This window comes from Erpetoichthys calabaricus, chromosome 10 (genome assembly GCF_900747795.2).
Source record: "Erpetoichthys calabaricus chromosome 10, fErpCal1.3, whole genome shotgun sequence".
Taxonomy (NCBI): Eukaryota; Metazoa; Chordata; class Cladistia; order Polypteriformes; family Polypteridae; genus Erpetoichthys; species Erpetoichthys calabaricus.
Window position 1 is genome coordinate 53,296,965 of NC_041403.2, and position 20,712 is coordinate 53,317,676.

The 20,712-nt window shown below is 39.7% G+C and overlaps 2 protein-coding genes across 2 annotated transcripts in view; one reads left to right on the forward strand and one right to left on the reverse strand.

Annotated features, from left to right (window-relative positions):
* Positions 1 to 20,712, reverse strand: part of lrrc42 (leucine rich repeat containing 42) — a 287,985-nt gene that overhangs the window by 180,364 nt on the left and 86,909 nt on the right. The window lies entirely within an intron of this gene.
* Positions 1 to 20,712, forward strand: part of cdcp2 (CUB domain containing protein 2) — a 30,946-nt gene that overhangs the window by 3,530 nt on the left and 6,704 nt on the right. The window contains exons 2-3 of the mRNA XM_028810580.2: positions 9,568 to 9,915; positions 20,207 to 20,548. Of these exons, the coding sequence (XP_028666413.2) occupies positions 9,568 to 9,915; positions 20,207 to 20,548 (690 nt within the window). The remainder of the gene's footprint in view (positions 1 to 9,567; positions 9,916 to 20,206; positions 20,549 to 20,712) is intronic.

Below are 20,712 nucleotides of genomic sequence, written 5' to 3' on the forward strand. Positions count from 1 at the left end.
GGTTTGCTAAACCAAATTATCGTATGTTAACTGAGCACACTTCATAATGTGGACTGCATAATCTCACATTGCGAACAAACCTTTGTTTATTTTTTTAACTACACCTGAATTACATTTGTAAATCATCTGCCTTTTGACAGCCCAATCACCTCACTATTAAATAACGTTACCAAGTAAACAATTACACAAGATGGTGTTGTAATGCCGTGTCAACACCCAGTGCGGCTGTAATGGCAATAACGGAGTTTAAAAACGCAAGACACGTGCCTGTTTGAAGTCTGTCAGACCTTATCAATCTAAGCAATAAACGGTCGATGGCCTTACTTTAATAAAGAGCCGCCAGTAATAGAGGGGTGAAACAGATTTTCCGGAATTTCAAAGACAAATTAGCATCTTCAAGCAGGGCCTATAAAAAAGCATTCACCCCCTTTTAAGTCTACACATTTTATTGTAATACAACATTGAGTCACAGTAGATTTAATTTGACTTTTTCGACATCAGTCAGGTAAGGTCAGGTTGGGGAGCATGCACTGGTGCAGGGCATTGCTGTACCAACCATATGATGAAACAGCCTGGTTGGCATCCCCCTAGGGAGACATGCAGTCCAGTCCCACCCTCCGGAAATGACCATTTATCTACCAGAACCAGATGTTACATGGGCATCCCCCTGGCCTGGTTCAGCCACTAGGGTCCTCAACAATCCTCACAGGATTCTGTGAGCCAGATCATCCTCTGGGAATTGCGCCACATGGCCATAGTGCCGTAAATGACCCTCCCTCACAATACAAGTAATGTGCCTCATTCGGGACTCCGTGAGCAACCAGTCATTTGACACAAAGTCAAACCAACAGTACCCAAGGATTCTCTGAAGAGACACAGTACCAAAGGAGTCCAGTCTTCGTCTCAGGTCACTGGATAGCGTCCATGTCTCCCAACCATATAGCAAGACAGGAAGCACCAGGATTCTAAAGACTTGGACCTTCGTTATTTTGCATAGATATCGGGAGCACTACACACCCCTTTCCAGCGATCCCATGACCCCCCCATGCTCTCCCAATCCGTTTACTGACTTCATAGGAAGAGTCACCAGAGATATGAATGTCACTACCAAGGTAATTAAACCTCTCGACAAGGTCGACACTCTCTCCACAGACACACACACTGCTGATGGCTGTGCCCAAGAGGTCATCAAAGGCCTGGATTTTGGTTTTTATCAGGACACTCGCAAGCCCAGACAATCAGACTCCTCTCTTAGTATCTCAAGAGCCCCCATCAGAGCCTCCATTGACTCTGCAAAGATCACAGCATTGTCAGCAAAGTCAAGATCAGTGAATCATTCTTCACCAAAAGATACCCCACAGCCGCTGGACCCCACGACCTTGCTCAACACCCAGTCCATGCAAGCACTGAACAGAGTAGGAGCAGAACACACCGCTGACGAACCCCAGAATCAACTGGGGAAAATGCAGAAGTTCTGCCTCCACTCTGCACAGCACTCACGATATCAGTATACAGGTTAGCAATGATATACAGTAACTTTGATGGGAGGCCGTGAAGTCTCAGGATGTCCCACTGGGCAGCTCCATCAACTGAGTCGAACCGTATATGAAAATCAACAAAGGCTGCAAATAAACCCTGCTGATATTCACGTTTACGCTCCATGAAATCCCTCAGTGCCAGGATGCTGTCTTAGATTTTTTCTTAGATGTAAAACCCGACTGTTCTGCTCGCTGGTAGGTGAGCAAGTGATCATGGATCCTACTGAGGATGACCCCTAGCAAGGACCTTACCTGGCACAGAGAGCAGTATTATCCCCCTGTAGTTGCTGTAATCCAAGTGATCACCCTTCCCTTTCCAGATAGGGATGACAAGTCCCATTTTCCAGTCAGTTGGGATGATGCCAGTCTCTCAAATGGAAGCAAAGATTGCTTGCAATGCCAGGAGGACAGCGCTTACCACCAGCCTGAAGAAGTTCACTCCGGATACCACAGATCCCTGCAGCCTTTCCTCCCCTCAGCTGTTTCACCACCTGTGTAATCTCAGTGAGATTGGGTGGTTCACAGCTAATTGTAGGATCAGCCTCAAGAACTGTGGATCCAGAGATATCCAACGTCCTAGCAGGACCTACTAGGAAAATGAGGCAGGACCTGGCCAGACTTAAAGATAAGGCTGTTTCTAATGAGTTTGCATACAGTTTGTGTGAGGAACTTACATACTTGGGTGTGACTGCTGATCCTAAAGTGATGTGGGAGACCTTTTGTGACAAGACCCTGAAGGTTGCTAGGGGTTGTGTTGGTGTTACCGGTGTGCCCAGAAGGAGGTGTTTCATTTCGCAAGGCACCCTGGATATCATAGAGAGGAGTTGCAGCACACGGCTTGATGGGAACTCCGGTCTGTACTGGGAAATCTAAGGCTCTACGGGCAGATAAGGAGGCATTTGTTAGAGGAATCTGTGAGCAAGTGACACACCATCTATGGTCTAGTGACCCACGTCCTGCTTACAGAGGAATCGAAGCATTATGCACATCCAAATCTTTTCCTCGGAAGTGTCACAGTTAGGCAGGCTGATGGAACGGTCCTTACAGATGACACTGCAGTTGTGATCGGCTGGGCTGGCTACTTTGAGCAGTTGTTCAAAGCTGATCCTCCAATTAGAACATTTCTCTGCCCCACTGTGACTCTAAACTGGTTCAGGTGGCTTTGAGAATGAGATGAGGTAGTGATGGAAGTGGTTCAGGAAATTAAAGGATGAAGGTATCAATAATAGCAAAAGTGTACAGTACAGCTGGAAGACTTCAGTCAAACGGAGAAACATTGGGGATGCTTCCAATTTGATCACAGCTGTACATTTTTGATTCAGTTCCATCAGACCAGATTGAACATTTAATTTCTTCTTTAAGAGGGCTGTTCAAAATCTCATGCTGGACAAACTCCAATGAAGCGGTGACAGCGGACAAATGGAAATGAGAACCATCTATCCACCTAATTTTAAACCCGCTTATCTTGAACAATCATGAGGAAGCTAGAGCCGATTCCAGCAAGCACTGGGCACAAGGCAGGAACAATCCCAGGACAGGGTGGCAGTCCATCAGAGGGTGAACACACACACAAGCTAGGGATTGCCCCTGTCACTTCCCCACCGAAGGAACATAGCCTGATACCAGGTTATAGGATTCCAAGCTGTGCTGGCATTATCAAGCACAAGGTAGGAAATAATCTTTGGGGGACACCAGTCCATGATAAATAATACTTATTCGTATCTGATGAAGATAGAGGTGCACATTCATGTGTCATGAAACACCCAGAGAAAGCCTACATGGACCCAGGGAGTGGGTGTAAGCTCCACACATTAAATAGAAACCAAGGCCATCTTGATCCCGGCTGCTGTACTCACCAATGAGCCATCACACATCCCTTGTGTTGCACATCATGTCACAACATGGGAGACATTTTTGAGTATCTGACAAAAAAGATGCTAATTCCACCTTTTGTGCTATAAATCAAACATTAATGCCTTTTCTCAACGTGAAATGTACTGACATGGTTATCTAGTGTCATGTACATCACATGGATACTTGATACAGGCCATTAAAATTTACTGAAGGAGGAAGGGGAGCTATCCAATTGCTAATTCCAATTTATTATAAATTATTAATTTCACCATTAACTCTACAACCAGGCTTGTTTTCCGAATGAGAACTGTTGTGGCACTGCTTTTTGCTAAAGTGCAGAATGAAAAGCATCACAACTTGTTTTGCAGCGCTGGTAAATATCTTCTGTATGGTTAATAAGGCTGCTTCAAATAAAGGTAAGACTTGTTTGATTTTTTAATTTTTTTTGGAATGTCTGTTGACTGGGAAAAATGGGTTTCTCCTGGGAGAAAGTGATTATTTTAAAATGTAATGGAAATGAAGGTCATTGTATGTTTCTGAAAATGTTAACAATTGTTTAAATTTTGATTAACAATTCGTCTAATTTCCAAGCTAATCAATAATTCACTATTGGACTCTGTTTGAATAGTCTTGACATAAGTATATAGTCTGTCACATTTTTCCCTTCAGTAATGAGTAATTACAATGTGTTTTCGTAATGCTCATTGTTTGAAATATTGATTTAAAAAAATCTGTTCATGTACCAGTAATTATGAAGCCAAACTTGAATGTGCAATTACAAGACAAACACAGTTGTATTAATCACAGACATACTCATTCCACAGTTCTTGACTTCCGCAGATCCTACAATGGACCGAGTGCTTGCGTAAAATGTACGGATAATGTGACACTGGCTCTTTGAAAAGAACACAAGCAATTGGATTGAAGAGCATGCACCCTTTGTCTATACCTGCTCATCTTAGTACAGAGTCACAGGGAAGCAAAGCCACGCATGCCAGTCCATTGCAGGCAGACTGACACCTGAACAATTTAGACTTGCCAGTTGAGTCAACAGGATGTGTCTGGACTGTGATAGCCATATGAACTAGTAAACCGCTGGGCACTGAACCAGGGCTAAAGTGATATGAGGCAGCCACTACACAAACTCTGCTACCTCAACCTTGTTCATGTTGCTTTTTTATCTCTATTTAATGATAAACGCAAAGCCTCTTTATAAAACACTGCATCTAAATCTAAAGATTTTCAAATACCTAAATCAAGAGCATATAGGAACAAATATGCATTGCACTGATAGAATGTGTCTTCCCAGTCACTACAAGAACCGCTGAAATAGACTAAATAATTTACTTTGTAAAAATAATACTGAAATATAAATGATTATATTTATAAAAACAATTTATCACTGAAAAATACATTTAAGTATATTTTATTGCCTTATTTGAAAAGTATTTGATATGTTATGGGTAGAGCCAGAAAATTGGATAAACCTAGCATTAAAAAAATAAAATAAAATAAAATAAAAAAACTAGCATTTCCCAAGTAAAATTCACATTATCCGGCAGACCTGGGTAAACCTGTAATAAAACATGAGTTTCTAACTTTACCCGGGTTATCTCTTTGGATAATGAAAGCTTTACTTGGGTAATGCTATGTTTATTCAACTTCTGGCTCTACAACATTACGTAAAAGTCAAGTAAATGCAATCAGTTTCATCCAACTTAGGGTTCTGCAGACGGCACAATGTAAGGATCAAACGATAACAAGAATTCAAATCCATTGCAGGGCCTCCTCTGCATATACCCACACTTACTTACAGCAGCCAGTCAACCTGCACGACTTCATGATGTGGGAGCAAGCTGGAGGACCAGTAGATCAAGTCACGGCGACATTGAGAGAACATCCAAATTTCACATAGACCAGGGGTGTCGAACTCCAGGCCTGGATGGCCGCAGTGGCTGCAAGTTTTCATTCTAACCTTTTTCCAAATCAGTGACCAGTTTTCACTGCTAATTAAATTCTATTCCTTTCATTTTAATAGCCCACTTTTTAAGGATTCAGTCCTCTGAATTGATTCTTTTCTTCACTAAATGACAGTCAAAAATAAATGAGTCGTGAAACGAGCCAACAGATGACCAGCTAAATCAGGGCTTCAAACTCCAACCAATCTCACTCCCAACAATCTCTTAATGAGAAGCCGATTCTTGCTGTTAATTAAACCCGTTATTTAATTCCATGGCCTGTTGCTGCTCTCATTCTGTCACAGCAGACATTTCCAAAACTGTCAATTTTCTGTTTTTTCTAAAGAACACCCTCACTATGTTTTGGTGACTTGAGAAATCAACCTTACTGAGACCTTCACCTTTCTTTATTTTCAGATATTTTGTGATGAGCTGGTCATATGGATTCTTGTTTTGTGTCTTGTTATTGATTGGCTGCTAATTAAGGGACCTGAGTCAAGCTGATTAAAACTAAGGCAAAAGAAGTTAATTAGCAGCAAAAAACTGGTCACTAATTAAGAAGATGGTTAGAATGAAAACCTGCAGCCACTGCAGCCCTCCAGAACCGGAGTCTGACACCTGTGACATAGACTGTGACCATACCAGAATTTGGGCCTGGTCTCCTGGGACTGTGGGGCAACCGTGCTAACAACTGCACCAAAGTTAACTGATTCCCAGCAACTAGAAATTTTGCATATAGTAAGAAAAATATTGTTTTATGTTTTCAATAAAATGTGCCATCTTACATTCTTATTAATGTTAACATACAGACAAAAATGTAATAAATGCTCATTTTAAACAATGGGTGGCATGTTAGTCCATCCCATACACCTCAGTCAGTCACACTTAGTCAATTTAACACACAAAAATGAGAAAACACATGCTGATGATGGAGAAGTGCAAAAGCTTTACACAGGCAGGAGCTGAACTCTGGGCGCTGGACCATTCTGTATCTAGTACAATTATCTCACATGCATGCAGTGGCTCAAGGAATGGTTCATCGTGTGGAAAAACGTCCAATGCATTCTGCTTTTCGGTCCGCTAGATATCTGAAAAACAGCCCTTCAGAGTTGTAGCTGTTACTGACTGGATACTTTACAATTAAACTTAGCAATCAGGATTGAGAGTGATGTTAGGCACCAGCTTTTATGAATTGCCAGTAACGGCGCACTGCAATGCAGTGAATACACTTGACTTGAGCATTCCTAGTTTTCATCCTCTTTCTCTGTACATTTAACATTCATTTGCTGAGAAGTTGACGCACTTTCTGCTTCCTGAGCAGGTCTTCTTTTCTCCACCCTAGTGACCCGCTTCTTCTCTCCTTCCGTCAGCATCTTTTCACGTTAAAATTGATTAAGTCAGTGTTTGTGTTGCAATTACTTAGTACGTTTTCTTTAATTTTTCACTTAAGCTGGCACTTAACTCTTCAATCTGCCTCAAGAATTATTTAAGATATGAAGAGGTAGGGAAAGTGATGGCAAAGGTGGTAGGGATGAGAACATATGCATGTGCCACATGGATTCCCTGCTGGCCACTGCTGAGAGTTGATTCAACAATAAAATAAAAATAAAAAGAGGAATAATCTTGAGGTCAATCATTACCCCGAAAGCAGATAGTAGACATCACACAGTATATGTGTACCAAATTTCAGGTCAATAGGTCAAACGGTTTGCAAACTACAGGTGATTTAAAATCTTGGACAGACAAATGGACAGCCATGGTAGCGTATTATATAAGAAGATATTCCAAGTTCGTATTAGAAAACAGTTACTACACCCATAAATTAAGGAGAACTAAATAGTCTGAGGATTATTGTGAGTGCCTAAAGCCCAGGAGATGGTAAAGCAAAAAAAAGACATAGTTAGGGACAAGAAACAAGGTTGGAACCAGGAAGTCAATTAAATAAACTGAGCAAACTAAAGAACAGGGATCAAGAGGAAAATCAAATGTTGAAGATATGAGCATTAGTCAGTCAACCAAAAATCAGCTTAACACTAGGGCCTACTTGAAATATTGGCTAACTATACTAAGATAGAACAGACAATGTTTTGTCCACTGACAGATAAAGTATACTGAAAACTTCCTGAATTTATAGTGTTCACGTGACACTTCCAAATGGTGTTGCCAAAATAATAAAATAAGACATGAGCTAAAAGCAATCTTTTCAGAATAAAAACACAATAAAAAAGCAAACAACAGAAACACAATCTTCAGGTCCAAAAACTATAAAATAAATAAAAACAATTACATTAAACTAATACCATGTACTCCACTGTGATGGGCGTTCAACATAAAAAGAGCAAGTGGCTTATTACTTATTTCTCACATGGCAAGATTTTCATAATTCCAAAAAAGACCATAGTCCTGGGACAAGCAAGATTTGAATGCTCAAATGAATTTCCAGTTAATTACAGCCTGAAATACTTAGATGCCTGGACATGAGCATATGTTTAAGATAGTCTTTCTATTTTCTTGGGTGAATTACAGACAAAATCTGTACTACATCTGAAGGCCACACCACATTCATTGACTTTTCCAGTAATTTTCAGTCATAGCCTTTACTTAAATAATCTTAGCAGCACAGCGACTCAACTTAATTAGTCCATGACTTGCCCTGAAAAAATCGAAGGGTGGGCTCTGTGTGCATGAATGATAACAACCAATGAATGCTCATCGAGAAATACAATACATATAATGTAATGAGAATAAATATGAAATTCAAGTGTTTTGGACCTCACAAACAGAAAAGGAATTCATCTATCTGTTGTCTCGTGTTTTATATAATACAACAGAATGAAAAACAAGGTGCCGAGATTGCAGCTGAACTCACTGTATCTGTTAACCTATCGTACAGCACTGGCACCATCAGGCAGCACACTATTGATTTTCAGATAAAAAGGGTGGGCATGACTATGTTGTCAAGCAGCTGCTAAATTTGACATGCCTGGCAATTTTCAATCGTGTAAATTGATGTGGCCTGGTGATAATATCAGCAATTGCAGTTGGCAAGTCTGACATACCCTATGACTAGAAGTCATGTGATGTGACATTGGCTTAATACATCATCGGTGTATGCATGCACAACAACCTGCTGCAATAAAGGAATCACCCTTAGAATGTGAAATGTGTTGTACCAGTAACTGCGCACTGCACGATAGCATGCAGTGAATATACTTGACTTGAGCATTCCTAGTTTTCATTCTCTTTCTCTGTACGTTTAACATTCATTTGCTCAGAGGTTGATGCGCTTGCTGCTTCCTGAGCGGATCTTCTTTTCTCCACCTTAGTGGCTCACTTCTTCTCTTCTTTCGTTGGCATCTTTTCATGTTAAAAATGATTAAGTCAGTGTTTGTGTTGCAATTACTTAGTAAGTTTTCCTTAATTTTTCACTTAAGCTGGCACTTAAGTCTTCAATCTGCCTCAAGAATGATTTAAGATATGAAGAGGTAGGGGAAGGGATGGTGAAGGTGGTAGGGATGAGAACGGCGCCCATATGTACTGTATGTGCTGCACGGCCGAGTTGATTCTACAATAAAATAAAATAAAAATAAAAAGAGCAATAAAAATCATCACCTCAAAAGCAGACCGTAGACGTCACGTAGTATATGTGTACCAAATTTCAGGTAAATAGGTCAAATGGTTTGTGAGCTACAGGTGATTTAAAATCCTGGACAGAAATGGGAGCATATTATATAAGAAGATAATGTAGCATAATGTCATCAAAATGGTGACAAAGAAAATAACAGATTCTATTAAAGTATTTGAAATGATTTTATAATGAAACAAAATATAGAAAATCTCCCAAAACAGTACCAAAATAGATTTAACATTCAGGAGAATCTGATGTTCACTCAAAAAGAATGAAAGTGCTATGCATGTTGGTCGGACATGAAAATAAGAATTTCACCATAGATAGATAGATAGATAGATAGATAGATAGATAGATAGATAGATAGATAGATAGATAGATAGATAGATAGATAGATAGATAGATAGATAGATAGATAGATAGCACTTTCTTTGTCCCAAAAGGAAACTCCTACCACTGCTTCTACTATTGTAAATTAGTTATGCAACACAATTACAATATAACTAAACAGTAACTCGGCTCCTACAGTGGATTCTAAGTGTCTTCTCTTCTGTATTATAAAATGTATCATTTTTTTTATTACATTCAGGTGTTAAATGTGGGGGCATTCTCTCAGCACCTACTGGAAATATTTCCAGCCCTAACTTCCCCAGGCAGTATCCTTATGACACAGAGTGCTCATGGCTCATCGTTGTGGCCGAGGGATCATCCGTCCTGCTCACATTTCATCATTTCGATCTGGAGTATCATGATTTCTGTGAATATGACTACATAAAGATTTACAATGGGGTCCCAGAGGATGAAGGTAATCTCTTGGGCAAGTACTGTGGCAAGACCGTCCCTCCTCAGTTTACTTCCTCCTGGCACGTCATGTCGATTATCTTCCACTCCGATAGGCATGTGGCTCACAGAGGATTCTTTGTGGCTTACAGGAAAGGTAATGACATCTGGAGTGTGATCTCTATTTTAGTTTTAGTGGATTGATATTTCCCAAAAGCAAATCCTCACAAGAGATGCAAAGTATTATTTCCTGCAGAAACAAAAAGTCAGAGTTTTAAAAAGACATCAGCTAAGTTACTAATTAAAGTGTATGTACAAGTTATGGTACCTAAAATTGATGTGAAGATATTTTCTATCATATGTTTCTAATGTGTTAAATTGAAATGCTGGAGCTCATTGGCCTACCTAATGCATGTGTATGAGAATCTAGTGCTGTTTTGTATTTTTTTTCAACATTTTCAAAAGTTTTCATTTTGTGTTGCATCTGTTTATAGTGAACATAACGCCCCAGTGCTTAGTGCAGACCTAGCATACAGTTGTTTCTATGTACACTCAGATTAAGAATCCAAGTCAGGGTCTCACTTGAGCGTAAGGGCTGATTTAACCAGAAACCTTGTGGTTTACAGTCCATGGCCTCACCCTCTAGGCCTTACTTTGTGTTCCAAGGGTGAGTGGATTCAAGGACATGTCTCCAGCTAGACTGTGTTTCAGGGTTTTTAAAGTGCCGTTGATGATTACTGAGGGTGAACTTGGCGTGGGTTCAGCTCTACCATAAGTCGTCTCTCGAGACAATCTGAGCCGAATGGCAGGAGAATGCAGGCAGTAACAGAGGCATTAACAGTCTGGGAGCTCAACAGTATAATAATGTATTGGCTGGTGGGGGGAGAGGCAGAAATAAATAAATCAACTACATTGAGTTAATGGCTTTAATGTTTTCCTGCCATTACATTGAGATTCGGTCTTATATTACTTTTGTAAGAGCTCACTGTTTGTTGTACACTATTCTGTGTTACAGATATGCAGGTAATTAACAATTCCTAGTCAAGCTCATTAGTTTTAAACATAAGGGTTTTATATAGCAATTAAGAGCTCAATTGGGCCATTAACCCACAGACAGTGATTCATCCAAAGAGTAGTTCGTCTCTTTGAGAATTTCACATATCCCTTAGCCCATCCATCTATCACAGGTCTTCCTAATTACACTCACAAAGTAGTTTAATTGTAAACAGTTATTTTTATTCGCATTCATGAACAAAATAAAAAGATGTAATTAGAATGTTTCTATTATGTCACATTGAAGTACAACATTGAAAAGAAATGTAATTACAATTTTGCAGATGACACTATTTATGTACAAATACAGTTGTAAATCAATTTAATATCAAAACATGTAGTCAGTCTAATAGTTTTAAACATATATGTAATACAGGTGCATCTCAATAAATTAAAATATCATTGAGTTAATTTATTTCAGTAATTCAATTCCAAAAGTGAAACTCATACATCATATAGATTCATTACACACAGAGTGATATATTTCAAATGTTTATTTCTTTTCATTTTGCTAATTATAGCTTATAGCTAATGAGTACCCAAAATTCAGTATCTCAGAAAATTAAAATATTGTGAAAAAGTTCAATATTGTAGACTCATGGTGTCACACCCCACTCAGCTAATTAACCCAAAACACCTGCAAAGGTGTCCTGAGCCTTTAAATGGTCTATCAGACTAGTTCAGTAGGCCACACAATCATGGGGAGGTCATTGCTAAAGAAGCTGGCGTTCACGGAGTGCTGCATCCAAGCATATTAATGGAACGTTGAGTGGAAGGAAAAAATGTGGCAGAAAAAGGTGCTCAAGCAACAGGGACAACCGCAGCCTTGAGAGGATTGTGAAGCACAGCCCATTCAAGAATTTGGGGGAGATTCACAAGGAGTGGACTGCGGCTGGAGTCAGTGCTTCAAGAGCCACCACACACAGGCATATCCGGAACATGGACTACAACTACTGTATGTCTGTGAAGATTCTCATTCATCCATGTGAAATTATCTGGTAGTTGAGTCATGGCAACTGGACTTCTTTCTTGTTAGGTAGATACGTTTCACTGCTCATCCAAGCAGCTTCGTCAGTCTAGGCTACTGGGCAGTATGGGCTACAACTGTCACATTCCTTGTGTCAAGCCACTTACTGAACCAGAGACAGAAGCGTCAGAAGCGTCTTACCTGGGCTAAGGAGAAAACGGACTGAACTGTTGCTCAGTTGTCCAAAGTCCTCAATTCAGATGAAAGTAAATTTTGCATTTCATTTGAAAATCCAGGCCCCAGAGTCTGGAGAAAGAGTGGAGAGGCACAGAATCCAAGTTGCTTGAGGTCCATTGTGTAGTTTCCACAGTCAGTGATAATTTGAGGAGCCATGTCATCTGCTGGTGTTGGTCCACTGTGTTTAATCAAGTCCAAATTCAGCATAGATGTCTACCAGGAAATTTTAGAGCACTTCATGCTTCCCTCTGCTGACAAGCTTTATGGAGATGCTGATTTCATTTTCTAGCAGTTCTTGGCGCCTGCCCACACTGCCAAAAGTACCAATACCTGGTTTAATGACCATGGTATCATTGTGCTTGATTGGCCAGCAAACTCGTATTGACCTAAACTCCCTAGAGAATCTATGGGGTATTGTGAAGAGGAAGATGAGAGACACCAGACCCAACAATACAGATGAGATGAAGGCCGCTATCAAAGCATCCTGGGCTTCCATAAAGCCTCAGCAGTGCCAAAGGCTGATCGCCTCCATGCCACACCACATTGATGCAGTAATTCATGCAAAAGGAGCCCGACCAAGTATTGAGTGTGTACATGGACATACCTTTCAGTAGGCCAACATTTCTGTATTAAAAATAATTTTTTTACTGGTCTTATGTAATATTCTCATTTTCTGAGGTACTGATTTTTGAGTTTACATTACCTGTAATCCATAATCAGCAAAATGAAAAGAAATAAATATTTGAAATATATCACTCTGTGTGTAATGAAGTTATATATGAGTTTCACTTTTTGAATTGAATTACTGAAATAAATTAACTTTTCGATGATATTCTAATTTATTTGGATGCACCTGTACATATCCATACAATGTAATACAATACATATTCATGGACATACATACATATAGCCTCTCTAGTTTTGTCACTTTTTTGATGCAAAGCTTTGTTTTTGGCCCTTTGTGTGTTCTCTTTCTTTTCTGGTGTATCTTCTGTTCTTCAGTGGCCTTCCCATTTATGAATGTGCAGCTGACAAATCTGTAGAAATTGTGCATTGTAGTCATGTCAACATGAACCAAAATCTCAAAGGAATGTTTCCAAAATCTTGTAGAATCAAAGAAGTGAGGCTGTTTTGAGAGCAAACAGAGGTCCTACCCAGTGTTATTATGGCGTTTCTAATGATGTGCTCGGCGAGTATATCTTTCAAGTCATTTCTGTTAGAGAGCAGCAGGCTGCAGAACTGTTCAGACGACACCTTTTTTATTTTCTCTGCTGCCTGCTTTTTCTCATGTGTTGTGGATACCATAAACAGAAAGGATTCCTTTGTGCCCATTTACCTAAACAGTGTCATTGAAATTGTCTGCATTTGTATCTCAGCACTCTTTTGGCACGATTGAAAAAATGTCAGACCTAAAAACAACTCTGTTTGAATTGGTCTTTAATCCTGCTGCCAGTGAAAGCTAAAATAAATATTGACTGATTGTGTGCAATACATTCTTTAGACATTGCTGCATTACTGACTCGTGTTTTACAATTATAATAGGCATCACTGAACTACTGTATTGTGCTTACAACTTAGCCTTTCAGCTGATGGTTGAAATGAACAATTTTAGACTTTCTCATTTTCCTTTTCTGAGAAAAAGAAAAAAAAATCACCTTTCCCTTTTATACATTTGATTTTTTTTTTGTCACGGGATACTGAAGGCTATCCTGTATCTAGTGCCGGATGGAAAGCCAGCCAATCATCTCACTAGCCCAGGCTCTAACACTAAAGTAGCTTAGACTTTTGGATTGTAGAAGAAAAGCCACATGAACATGGAGAAAACACATTAAGCCCACCCAAAGGGCATTCTGTTACTACTGAATGAACTGAAACAGCAATAATAAAGTGCAAACTCATTAGTATTTAAACTGTAGTATTCAATTGCTTCTGCATTTTTTACATTATTCTCATAATGCTTATTTGTCAGTCTACCGGTCACCCATATTTGTATCTTAACCATCCCGTCGATGCTGTACTAATACAGTATGGTTATTATTGATGTGAGGTACAAATGGGGGAGAGGTGAACCAAAGAAAAGTTGGGGTGCCATCCGGGCCACCCCAATTACTGCCAGTGTCCAATGCAAAGAACAAAATGAATGTGCAGGAAGCAGGCATAACAGATGCCTCCATGGATTCTCAAAATTATCTCTCTTGAGCATATGTGGTTCAGGGAGCTTCGTGACATAGCACTGTGTCTTCAGACTGAGCCCTCAAATTTATGTTGTTCCAGCGGGAAGAGGCACGGTTTAGTTGAAAAGTGGCATGACTCACTGGGCAGCTTCTCAGAGCTGCAGAGGAGATAAGAGATGGCACTGTTAGCACTGGCGCCCCCTCTTGCCCTGGCAGGATATTGCATATGTTTTCTGAGCCTAGTAAGTGATCCTCAGGTGCCCAAGAGTGACACTGGATAGGACAGGAATATCTGAGCTGTTGTCAGAGAACTACTGTTACTATTGTGTGAGCAGGATGGTTCATAATTTGCTCAGTAGATGTGTAATGCTTGCTGTGACAGAAATGTAATGCATGTGAGATTCATTTTTCACAGAGATGTTCACCTTGGCACCAGACATTAAAATACAAGAAGTAGCAAGCAAATTTGACTTGGTGATTATCATTACATTTAATGTTCAGGGTTAAAAGATGGTGAATATAAAAACAGGAGTGAAGGCTGAAGGACTAAGTGCAAATTGAAATAATATAAATTGATATAAAAAAAATCTTGGGATGAGACAAGACATTTTTTCCCGCGAAAAGATGTTATCTTCTCAAGACAGACAGAGAAGAGAGACAGAGAGACACTTTCATGTCCCGCAAGACGGTCAAGTTATGTCATACTTGCAACCTTTGGAAGCAAGTCCCGTGAGATGGTGACTTTTGCAAGTCACGCCCTACTTACAACCATTTTCAAACAAGACCACAGTCATCTAACCTCTCAGATGTTGGAATGCTTTTGGCAGGCACAATTCCTGTGCTCTCTTTGTGCCAAGAAATTTAGCCACACCCGGGGCCAGAAAAAGACAAAGTAGAATGTCATAAAGAATTCAAAAACGTTGGCACAATACACATACAGAACAGGTTAGAGATAATGGAAGTAGGAGAATTTGAAAGTCTCAAAAAAATGATAGTAAAGATCACATTAGCGCAAAAAAACGGAAAATATTACTCATGAAATAAGGGAACAGTGAAAAGAGATTGAAAATTTTTGAGGATGTCTGGGGGATCAGAGACAAGGCAGTGAGACAAAAGGACCGGTGCTGTACAGGCTTTTAAACCTTTGGAGCGCCACACGAGATGCAGATTATGTGCCATGACAGCAGCAGCAAGTCAGGAGCTGATCAAGCAAAGAGGTGGTAAAAAAATGTATTTGTTTCCGTTTAAGAGGGGGTTTCAGAGGAGCAACCACATCTTCTTGGGGTGCGTCCAGCCCTCCTCTTCACAACGGCGCATAGCGCAGGCGTGGTGGGGGAAGGGGTTGGCGAGCAAAGTGAGCAGGGGGTGAAACCCCCTAGTTTTATAAATAAATCTTTAGAAATGTCTTAGTAGCAGGTCATTAAATAAACTGTCCTTTGTAAACAGAGGCTTACACAAGAATTACAAGTACTTTTGGCATTTATTGTTTTGGCTGAAATGCATCATGGACAAATCTGGAAATGCACATTCTGTAAAGGTGCATAAATAATTTTAAAGAAGAGGCAATTTTGAAAACACTAGTAATCTATTTATCTATCTATCTATCTACTGTATTAGGAAGATTGAGTATTAGAAATGATACTGACATTTATCTTTAGAAATAATCTGCACACCAGGGAGTGTCTTCTGATAAACATTTAAAATAATTGTATTTATTTTCAGTATTGTCAGTGATTTATTATTAACAACAACAACAACATTTATTTATATAGCACATTTTCATACAAAAAGTAGCTCAAAGTGCTTTACATAATGAAGAAAAAAAAATAAAAGACAAAATAAGAAATTAAAATAAGACAACATTAGTTAACATAGAAAAGGAGTAAGGTCCAATGGCCAGGGTGGACAGAAAAAACAAAAAAAAACTCCAGAAAGCTGGAGAAAAAAATTAAATCTGTAGGGGTTCCAGGCCACGAGACCACCCAGTCCCTTCTGGGCATTCTACCTAATATAAATGAAATAGTCCTCTTTGTAGTTAGGATTCTCATGGAGTCACTTGATGATTATGGTCATACAGACTTCTGGCTTTAAATCCATCACTGTTGGAACATCATGGTGCTTTGAGTAGATGGTGGTGAAAAGGACACCGAAAAAGGAAACAGAAGAGAGAGTAGGGGTTAGTACATATTTTAGAGCCACCATAAATAGTTATTATAATGAATTGGATATACAGAGTATCAGGATTAAATTACAGTGAGGTTTTGAGAAGGCCATGTTAAAGTAAAGTGTTTTCAGCAGTTTTTGAACTGCTCCACTGTATTAGCCTGGCGAATTCCTATTGGCAGGCTATTCCAGATTTTAGGTGCATAACATCAGAAGGCCGCCTCACCACTTCTTTTAAGTTTTGCTCTTGGAATTTCCAGGAGACATTCAGTTGAGGATCTGAGGTTGCGATTTGGAATATAAGACGTCAGACATTCCGATATATAGGATGGGGCAAGATTATTTAAGGCTTTATAAACCATAAGCAAAATTTTAAAGTCAATCCTGAATGACACAGGTAACCAGTGTAGTGACATCAAAACTGAAGAGATATGCTCGGATTTTCTTTTCCTGGTAAGGATTCTAGCAGCTGCATTCTGCACTAGCTGTAAACGATTTATGTCTTTTTTGGGTAGTCCTGAGAGGATTGCGTTACAGTAATCTAGTCGACTGAAAACAAACGCGTGAACTAATTTCTCTGCATCTTTCAATGATATAAGAGGTCTAACTTTTGCTATGTTTCTTAAGTGGAAAAATGCTCTCCTAGTGATCTGATTAATATGCAGACGATAAAGTCAAATGTAGAACATTAAATATAAGGGATGTAGAAGGCTAAAAGAAGAGAAATGACACTTACTTGCCTAAGCACAAGGGTAAAAATGATTATTACTAATTACTAAGTATTACAACTGTTTTTTGTATCCACGACCAAGAGAAATATGAAAATGGCAGATTGAGAGTGAAAACTAGGACTTAGGGGACACAGTATTAAATGTATTTTTAGATGTGTGCTGATTGTATTTATTTATAATACCAGCCTAAACTCTTTTTTCTGTTATTTTCTCTCTAATATTTCACATTTAAGGCTTGAGGACGGGTGGAAAGAACACTTGGTGCTTGTACATAGCGTTGGGCTGTCAGCCAGGTGGTCTCCTTTAACCTTTTAGCAAATGAAGTAAACAGACACTCGATGGCACAATAATAAACATAAATCACCTCAATGGCTGGTGAATCTGAAATAGCTGTTGTGTGCAGGTGAGAATCAAGGAGCTCCATCCTCTCTAACATTTGGGTCAAATTAGATGTCTCCCTTTTATAGCAGTCCCGTCAGAAGGGGCATGGTCAGTTGCCTTCAGGGGACTTATTCTTGGTGCTGAGGAAGAGAAAAGAGACAAGCATGCTAGTGATAACACCTCCTCTCGCCCCAGAGGGGTATTGCAAACCTTGGATGAGTCCTTGAGGTGTCCTCAGATGTGCACACTGCAAAAAATGCATATGCAAAAACTAGACAAAAAACTTTAAATGGAGACTGTTTGGCTTGTATTTAGCAAAAAAAAAAAATCTGCCAATGGGGTAAGCAAAATTTACTTGACAACATTTCTTAAAGCAAGCTAAATAATCGTAAATAAACATTTTTTGTTAAGTCAATAATTCTTACAATAAGGAAAACAAGATTTAATGTCATGATATAAATACTTTTCATTTGCTTAGATTTCATTTACAGCAATGTTTGTGTGACAGGCTGTGCAGTGCATCCCATTGATCTAATTTGACTTAGAGTATTCTTTTCTCAAAGGGGCAAGTTGTTATTTTTTTAATTTGTGAGTAGGCTGAAGCTGTGGCATTATAGGAAAGCATTTCTAATTTTGATAATGCCCTGTGAAAGTGTTTCAAGACTCTACTGAATAACCATTTGGAGGAGGAGAGGGCTCTATTGTAGAATCTCTCCATAGCTTGAATAATAACAGTGAGGTCAGAATTACCACAAATAATGTAATTTATTAACACACCGTGTGCTTGCTGTCTTCAGATTGCAGCCTGGATGTAAGCCTTGCTGTTGGAGACTGTGTGCTTCCATCAAACAGGCTGAAGCATTCATGTTTTTAATGTAATGTCTACAGTATATACTTGAAGTCTCTGCACATTTTGTAATAGCCATTATGTTGTGTCGTTATTGTTAATATAACATCAATAATAAAAGTAAACAAATGTCTCCGGTTATTCTTTTTAATATACTTTAATTTAACTCTAGCTTAAGATAGGAGCCCCTTCATCAGCCATACCACAAGCACTTCAGAACAGGCAATCCACCTGAAGCTAAGCATGTACAGGCCCGGCCAATACTTGAATGGAAGACCATCTAGGAAAGACTTGGGTTGTTGCCGAAAGAAGTGTTACTAAGGCCGGAAGGGGTGCCTACCCTGTGGTCTGAGTGTGGATCGCAATACCTCAGTACACTGATGGGGACATTGTGCTGCAAAAATGGCACCATCCTTCGGATGAGATGTAAAACCAAGGTCCTGACTCTCTGAAGTCATAAAATATACCTGGGCATCTTTTGTAAGGAGTAGGGTGTATTATGATGTCCTGGCTAAATTGCCCATCAGAGCCTGGTCATTCTGGCCTCCTAATCATCACCCATTTCTAACTGGCAAACTGTCACTCTCAGCACCTCATCACCCTAATAACTAATGTGTGGTGAGCGTACTGGTGCAAAATGGCTTCCATCACAATGGCTGCACGATGGTGGTGGTTGAATGGGCTTACTACGGTCTATGTAAAGCACTATTTAAATACAATGTCTTTTTCTCCACACCTGAAATAATGTCATGGGGAGCACAGATATCAAAGCTTTCAGGTTTCTTTGAATGTATGAAACATAAAGGGGGAATACAAAGCATAAAGAGCAAGAAAACAAGAAAACTCATTGTCTGACCCATCCTGAACACATTCTAATCTGCGTCCGAATGGCAGGGTGGCCCACCGCTCCTCTATGACACCAAGCACTCACTGTTCTCCCTCTTTTCAATCTCTCTTTTGCAGCTCTAATGTCTTCCTTTTGCCAGTGAGTCTTCATCCGAAGCACTGCTTCCAACTCCACGCTCAATTATTAGGCAGCTTCGAACACTCAAATTTTCAACCCCTGGAATTACTCTGGCTACGGGACACCAAGCTAGTCTTCTCCTAAAAAGGGCTACATATCCAAGACGGCTATCCTATATTCAATATGGTACTAGTTCTCCCAGTCTGGGACTATGTGCTGCAACTGAACAGGCTGGAATAGGCAATGATTGACTTCCCACCAGTCCTTCCAGGCCTTGTTAAAAAAGCAACAAAGTGCCAACTCTCCAGACTTAGGATCAATTGGCTGTCACACTATCGGCCAGCAGAGGTCCAAGCTTTTTGTCAGACTGGTGGTCCTCATTCCTTATGGTTCCCTGTAATAAAACAGAGCTACTTTTATCCCACACTTTCAATTACAGATGCATCTCCATTGCCAGTGCTTGATCATACTCATGTCACTTGCAAACCTGGCAGTTCCCCACAAAACAGTACAACATGTGGCTGTTGAAACGTGCCTCACAAACTGTTCGTCCAACTATGTGCCGATATTAAACATTTCATAATGATGTGTGCTACCATGGCGACACAGAGACAGATGTGTACTTGGAGGGCTGCAACACTTCCTATTCCACTGCCACGTCTTTCCCCTGCATCACTAGCTGCTGCCCCACAAACAGCTGTTTATGGTTTCTTAACAAAGATTCAAAGAAAACTGCCTGGACATTGGGTCAGACTAGTTACTAGAGTTACTGTATGTAGGCTGCAGACAGAAGGACCAAGTGAATACATTTGTGATTTTGTGGGGGTAATAAAATGAAAGGACACTTCATGCCAGTAATGTGAGTGACATATTAATTGTCCCATGTTGCATATTCATTTTTGTTCTGCTTTTTCCATTTCATTCTCTCCAGACGTATGCGGTGGAGTGTTAACTGGCTTCTCTGGAGTTATATCCAGCCCGGATTACCCTGATAACTACCCAAACAGTGTGGACTGTTCATGGACAATTCAAGTTTCCAATCATACGGTGGTCAGTTTGATGTTTCTTGATTTCCAGCTGGAAAACAATGATGAATGTAATTTTGACTATGTAGCCATTTTTGATGGCTCCTCTTTGACTGACAAACATCTGGGAAATTACTGCGGCAGCAGCCAACCACCAGATGTAGTTTCCAGTTCAAATAAATTGTTGGTTGTGTTTAAATCTGATTTCAACATTGGGGGCAGAGGATTCAAAGCGTACTATTATTCAGGTGAGCATTTTTGCTATTCATAAAAATTCAGAATTTTATTTTTATATGTTTTGTAATATAGATGATTATTTTACTATCAGAATGATTTTACTGGATGTTTCCTGCCATGTCCCAAACACACATGTGTTTGGTTAGTTGATCACTGTAAATTGATCAAATATGAC